The sequence below is a fragment of the Fringilla coelebs genome, assembly GCF_963513975.1.
Source record: "Fringilla coelebs genome assembly, chromosome: 19".
NCBI lineage: Eukaryota > Metazoa > Chordata > Aves > Passeriformes > Fringillidae > Fringilla > Fringilla coelebs.
Window position 1 is genome coordinate 5,818,775 of NC_140045.1, and position 7,601 is coordinate 5,826,375.

Below are 7,601 nucleotides of genomic sequence, written 5' to 3' on the forward strand. Positions count from 1 at the left end.
GAAGTCAATACTCAGCATGGTGCTGACAAAATGCCCAGGCCCCATGTGCTCAAGAGGAGCATGGAGGGAATGATAAAAGGAATGCTGGTTCAGAGTCAGGACAGTTCATAACATAAATAAAAGCTTTTGACTTTTTTTTTTTTTTAAAGAAAAGCAACAAAATTAAGTGCTGTCTCTCCTGCTGCATGAAATTTCCACATGCCAAGAGCATTAAAAGGGAAATTTCTACTTTTAGATATTAATGACTACAGTGAAGTAAAGCGGACCCCAAGGAAATTTTAAGGAAATTTTAAATGTTTAGTTTGTTCTGTTATCGCAGCCCAAAGTATCTACTGTGAGCAAGGTGAACAAGGGTTTTTTCAAGCAGGCTTTAGTCAGAAGCTGTGGGGATATCTCAAAAGAAAACTGCTTTATTATTCCTCATTAAGTGTGCCATTTGAGGAGATAAGTTAGTTTTCTTTCAAAACAGTCATGCTACATGAGCTTTCATCCAGTATTTGCTTAACATCAGGGAAAAAATTAACTTTTTAGATTCCCAAAATTCCACATAAAATTTGGTCTTGTCATTGTCTGGTAAGCAGAGAAACTGAGGATCTCTACATTACTTACCCTGTAAATCTAACCTAGATCCTCTTCTGGATTATCATGATATAAGCTTTAAAATCAAATGTACCTTCCTCCACTCAAAATACACTATATTCCCTATAAAAAGCATTATTATAAAGAGAACACACACAGATTTTGCTGTGAAAGCCAATCCCACACATCTATTACAAGCCTAGGGATAAAAGGATTTACATAAGTCCCTAGGTAAATTGTCAGAGTTGAGGCCTTTATGTAAATGAATTGGTAATCTAATGAAATCTAATTTGTAGAGAGAAAAATTCTTGGGTTTGAAAATCACCATAAGGCACGAGCAGATCAAGAGTAACACATTGTGGGCTACAGATAGGAATGATGCAGAGGATCCAGGAAAGGCTGGATGGATTTATGAAAGGAAGTTTGTCACTGGCAAGAGATCATACAGGGTGATTTTGAGCATTTTGAATGTATTTGCAGTAAACACAAGCAAGACTTTGAAGCGCTGCAGTCTGGTATTAATACCAACCCACCAGGTCTGCTTCAACTCCAGAAAAAGAAACCCCTACCAAGATGTGGGGAAAGGACAGACCTGTTCATGGGTAAAATGTTGGTAACCAAATTCTTATTGTGTAGTCTTCTCTCATGGAATCATCTGACTTCCCATGGGAATATAACTCATATACAGGCATTAATAAGTACTGTTTTCTTGGACAAACCTTTATTTCATTCACCCCTATCTTTGACTTTTCCTGAAGTGATATTTTCCTCCAGTTTCTCATATCAATATCTCTCATCTGTATTAATCTTCAGTTAGTTTTCCATCTCCTAGTAAACATTTCAGGGCAAATTCTACCTGGCTGAAATAATTTTAACCCAGCTGAAGCCAGTATGGCTGCGAGAAAGCAGATTTGGTCTTTAGGGATCTCTTCTGCCTGATTCTGTGCCACTTGGTGTTAAAACACACCACTTTCCATGGCTCATAAATAATGAACAGGCTGTTCATATGGGAAAGGGGAAAAGTGTGTGACGACTCATTGAAAACAGGAATTGGCATGAAAAGAGTCCATCAGTTCTCTTCTGATGCAATTCTAGCAAAATTACCAGTGCACTGCAAATAATGTTTTTAATGACCAGGTGTATTCAGTCATCTCTACTTGTTCAAATATAACTGCATTTTGACAGTGTTTGCATGCTTCTGTCTGGAAGATTTGGGTTTAGAAAGAAGCTGTCCCAGGCCATGGGCCAGTGAAGCCTGGGAATATTAAAACAGGGGACAGTCAGCCACCTCCCAGACACTAATGGCACTTCCCCTTCTGCTTGAGGATCCAGCCAGCCATCCAGCACAGCAACCATCCAGCTCAAACTGCAAGGGATGGGCAGAGGGCTCTTTGTCTAACAAACATGAGAGGACCTGCCAAGATTTTGTTTTGTAAAACAACAAACACTTTTAAAATATTAAATAACTGTAAGGCCCTGGTGAATGAGGCAGAAACATTACACTCTCACCTTGGCAGTATAACTCACGCTGTAGCTGCCAATATTGTTGCCCCAAAACCCTGTACAATGTTGACTCTTTGTGTTAAAATAAAAAAAACAAGGTCACATTTTCTCTGCCTGTGTTCTTTGATTTTCTGTTGCCCAAGACAATAGTCTGCAGCCCTTCTTATTTGTCCATTAGGTTGTACAAGACAAGTCTTTTGCTCATCTAAGTTATGTCCTTCCACTACAATATGTTAAATCAAGTTAAATTGCACCTTTCTTTTTTAGCTCCTCTACACTTCCTTGATCATTTGGATTTCTCTAAAAATGAAGGTCAGCTTATGTTGAGCATTGAAAGAGGGAACACACCTCAGTGTGCCCTTTTCCTCGTATGCATTTTAATGTTTCCTCTGCAAATGAACCAATCTGAAGACACCAGACACAGGTGAAAGGGTTCAAAGAGATCTCACAATGTTGCAAATCATAACCACCCCAGCTTTCTCTGAGATACACACAAGCAGCAGTGTATAAGTAATACAATATGTTTATCCCTGAGTGGAGGAACTTCTACAGCCTAAGATTTGTCAGGAAAATCTGAGTTTTAGCTTTGACAGCACTGCCAGAAGTACTGTAAGGCCAGCACCACCCAAGAGAAATAGTGCAGATACTACAGAAAACACTGTGGAACTCTGATGAATTTTGAAAGATATATCTCATTATATTTAGGTACATAACCACAGAATAAATTCTGTTGCAGAGGAATACACTTCATTAATTCCCAGGGAGCCTTACAATAAAGGCAGGAATCCCGGTACTGCTTCCCAGCAAGCCTTCCACCTAGTTTAGCTTTCTGAGGGAGCTGGCACTGCACCCACACCACTGTGCACATGAAAGGCTGGGAGGCTTCGTAGAGCAGCTTTATTATCATGTATTAACTGCAACTTCCTCTCATGCCAGAAGGGCAATTAAGTTTTAACTCTCTTCGCCTTCCTAAGGCTCTATCAAGCAAAATTTGTTAATGACCCCAAAAACTGGAAAGTCAGCATTCTCCAAAGGCTTCTGCATCTCAATCAATAACTGCAACTTCAAGAAGCTTTTGAGTCCAGTCCCTAAATGTAATTTAGTGTTGCCTTGTGGGTGCCTGTGCTCAGTTCCCAGTGTGTGTGAATGGGAATCTCAGTGCAGAACCACCCAGCACTGGTGGGATATTACTTGCATTACTTGTTCTTCTCTAAACTGCTGGAGCATCCAGAAATGTGCATCTATAAAACTTCATTCTTTAGCAGAACTGATCATCATGTTGTCATGTTCTGGAATTAGGAGACATAAAAAGGGTGATGTTTGATTGGTTGGTTTTGGTTTTTGTTTTGTTTGGGGTTTTGTTTGTTGTTTTGTGATGCTGCTGTTTTACCTGAGGAAACTCTTTTGTTCTCCAGATGATGCATACTTACTACAGGGGCTTAATATTGAGGAACTTTATCCAGAGACCTCCAGTTTCATTACGTATGATGGGTCAATGACAATTCCACCCTGCTATGAAACAGCAAGCTGGATAATAATGAACAAACCTGTCTACATAACAAGGATGCAGGTAAAGCAATTTACAAATTACTCAATCTAGGGTAGGTACAAATTATTATTTTAAACATAATATTTATAGCTTTACATTAGATTCAACTCTTGTGCTGTAGGGATCTCTGCATGCTATTTATACAGTTTGTAAAAGCATTGGAGAGTTTTTTTGTCAAAATAAAAATACTAACTGTTAAGAACTCCATCAGTATCTACACAAACAAACTTTAAGGGCGACCCTGTTTTCAGTGAAGGTTTGAACCAAATGGTTTTCAGCAGTCTCTCCACAACTGCTTCATCCTATGATGCTATGAACAGTTACTTGGAGACTCTAAAACAAGTATATCAGTGTTGTACAAACATAACTAAGGTTATTAAGGGTAACAGAGGTCATTCCTAGGTCTGAATAAACACGTGGCAGAAAATAAATAATGTGACAGAGATACACTATCTGGAGCCTTCTGGAAATAAAATCAGCCAATGCTTTCTAGTATAGAATAAAATTACAGGATACACACCACAAATACCTTTGGAAAAATTAGACTGATGTATTGAAGCCCCTATTAGAGAGAAGCAAGAAATTATGCAAGAGAAAACACAACTTCACATCCAAAAGGAGGCTATTAAGGAAACACACCAGTGGAAAAATCTCAAAAACTAAATTTCTGTACAACTTACTTACAATCCAAAGCCTGGCATTAGAAAACACCAAATTTAACACCAATTGGCCTCTTCTCCAGAGTTTCCATCAGAGTTGCCTACAGAGCTGTGAGCTGAACTAAAACCTTCTCTCTTGTATACTGGAACACCAAGGAATTCTTGAACCACCATCTGCTTGCCCCAAGCAGGCAGCAGAAGAAATATGGCCTGAGAAATGAAATGAGGAACCAGAAAACAACCCTAAATATCACTCTGGGATTTAAAATTATATTAACATTGTAAATAAGATTACTTTTAAAAGCCTGAGATGTTTTATTTTTGCGATATTCCTTCTGTCTAATTTAGTCTGGAGGTAGTGAAAATACTCTGTTTCCTTTCTAAATAGGTGATTTGGGAGAATGACACAGCTGAGCAGAGGCAAAAATGCTTACTATTGTGAACTTTTCAAACACAGGACCTGAATATTTTCCTACAAGCAACATTTTTAGGTCCAATATTAATGTGCAAAATAAGGATTCGACTATTTCTAGTCTGTGCTGCTACCTATGGGTTATTAACCTCATGATACTTGCTCCTTGTCATGCTTTAATGGTTAATCACATCCTCCATTAATACTTAGTTATATCCTCCATTATTAATGCTGAAAATTGATTTTGTGAAATACTTACTAATTATGTTGCGTACTCATACTGTAAAAGCAATGCCCAGCTCAAGTTTTCTCTAAAAGCTGTTAAAGACTTCCAGTACATAAAATCCAGCTACTGGATTTCCCCATTAAATGCCATAAACAAACCTCTTAAATTGTACACTGACATGGAAGATATTTTGGTTTTATATCTTTTAATCAAAATATTGAGGATGTCTGGTTTGTAACTTGAAACTTTTTTTTTCCCTCTCTGATTTTGTTTAACTCGAATCAATTAAGAGTTGCATAGTCACCATGACAGCCATTTCTGCCAACCAGTGCTGGATGCAGAGGATGATTCAGTATTTCCCTCTGTGCTGTGAAACCAGCTCAGAAGAAGGCCGGAGTCTGCTGTAGGAACACCCACAGTCACAGCACAGACAGTATCGTGACAGACCTGTCAGCAAAAAGAGGCTCTCACTTTTTAACATCATTAATTTCACGACTTCAGCAGCATCACTGTCAGTTTTCCTTCCCATCCAGCCTGCCCCTGCCTGGTTCTTGAATAACACCAACCAAAACTGTGGCTTCTCAACTGAAAGCTACACTGTTCAGGAAATTAGCTCTTGTCATTCATCAAGTTCATTTGCTCTGTACCAGCTGCTGCCATCCAGCACTGTGGATGCCATTACTTTCTGTCTCACCCAAGGACACCTCAATACCATTTTCATTCACTACCCACAAAACTGGTTCCTCTCATTTAAAATGGGGCACAGAAACAGAGGAACACACAAGGAACGGTTTTAAGTTCTGACTACAAACTGGCAATTAACTTAAATTCTGTTTTACTGAAATTCTTTTTCACTGAAATTCTGTTTTATTTCTATTTATTAACTAATCTATTTACTAGTGTTGTATATTGTTTACTTACAGCAAAGACCAGTACGAAAACCCCCTTGTTTTTTCTTTATAGATGCATTCTTTGCGACTCCTAAGCCAGAATCAGCCATCACAGATATTTCTGAGCATGAGCGACAATTTCAGACCAGTCCAGCCTCTCAACAATCGATGTATCCGAACTAATATCAACTTTAGTTTACAGGGAAAAGATTGTCCAAACAATAGAGCACAGAAACTACAGTATAGAGGTACGTTCCACCTCCAGAATAACCTTTTCTATGATTCCACTGAGCTCCTTTCTTTGAGAAATCCAAGGGCATAACAAGGCACACAAATAAAAACATAAAACTCCAGATCTGGGGAATAACTGTTTCAGTCAAATGCCACACATTTGAAATAGATGAGTAAATGTGCAGGAAAAGCCTGACAAAAAAAAACAGCCTGGGACATCAAATATGTTTTTTAGAGGCAAATAGGACAGGCCCTTGGTTTTCTAGCCTCATTTTAAAGTCTTCTACCCTTACAAAGTGCATTTTGCTCTGGTTTACTCACCCACAATGGGGGATGAGCTAGTCTTGATGACAACTGATCTCAAACAAAATTAGTAATTGATAAGACTTAATTTCACTTTCAAGGTGCACCACCATTACAAACACCTAAATTGCTAAGTGGATAAAAAGCTGTGGATATAAACAATGAAGCAGCTCAGACACCTGCAGCTAGAGTCCTACACTGCCACAGCTGTGGCTCTCAACTGAGCTTTAATGTGTCTCAGCCATCTGAGCCCAGGCATACAACTGTGTTGCCTGAAATAGTGGTGTTAAAGTGCCCTCACAGCAGTAATATCATCATTATGAAGGAGTAGCACTAAAGGGAAAAAAAGGACATTTTCAGCAGCAAGGCAGATGACTGTGTTGCAATACTTCAAAGGAACAGTCATTCAGACTTAATTCTTTTTTAGAAAAAGGAGGAAACTGAACCTCCTGGATTTTAAAGAATTTTTGTCTAAGCGCCTAATGCAGTGTTAAACCAGTTAAATTTGATTCACAGTGTTAAACCAGTTTCATATTTGGAGTTTATTGAAGCATAATTGTTTTTGTTTGTTTCTCTTCCAGTAAATGAATGGCTCCTCAAATGAGACAGAGCAGGCAGAACTCAAATCCTCAGTGGAATGCTCCTTCTGGGAACTGACATCATCTACAATGCACCCAACCTCCCTCTCTAGGCTCACATGCACCATGTGCTGTGGGAAAAGAGCTGCCATGCTGGAAAACTCCTCAAAATTTATTCATGTGATTGGTGGCCATTTAAAAAACAAAACAAAACAAAAGTATTACAGTAAATGTGATTACAATTTTCCTGAACTAATTTGGAGTCACAAAGAAAGACTTTTCAGGCTTTGTACATATGAAATTCTTTCTCATTTCCCCCTCTCTCCCTCAATGGCAAAAAAAAAAAAAAAAAAAAAAGAAAAAAGGTGGCTCAGTACAGCATCAAAGTGGAGTTGTGTTCTGTGTGCCAAGTAATCTTGGAAAGCTCTCTTATTTCACTATCATTAATAAATACTGACAAGACAGAACAAGACTCCTGTAAAGGAAATATTTCTGGGTATGATCTTTCTGTTAATTTAATTTTAAAAAGGACAGAATTTGATAGATAAATATTGTAAATATATCACTGCAGAATATAAAGGAAATTGAAATATTTCCCTCTGTCACATATCTGTAGTAGGATTTGGCAAAATCAGAATATATCCATTTTCTGTTTCTTGCTTTACAACAGA

The 7,601-nt window shown here is 38.2% G+C and overlaps 1 protein-coding gene across 1 annotated transcript in view; it reads left to right on the plus strand.

Annotated features, from left to right (window-relative positions):
* The window catches only part of CA10 (carbonic anhydrase 10), a gene marked incomplete at both ends in the record, with an annotated part of 211,046 nt that extends 204,090 nt beyond the window's left edge, over nucleotides 1-6,956 (plus strand). The window contains 3 exons of the mRNA XM_084218375.1: nucleotides 3,498-3,652; nucleotides 5,892-6,066; nucleotides 6,934-6,956. Coding sequence (XP_084074501.1) covers nucleotides 3,498-3,652; nucleotides 5,892-6,066; nucleotides 6,934-6,956 — 353 coding nt within the window. The remainder of the gene's footprint in view (nucleotides 1-3,497; nucleotides 3,653-5,891; nucleotides 6,067-6,933) is intronic.
* Between the last annotated feature and the right edge of the window lie 645 nt (nucleotides 6,957-7,601).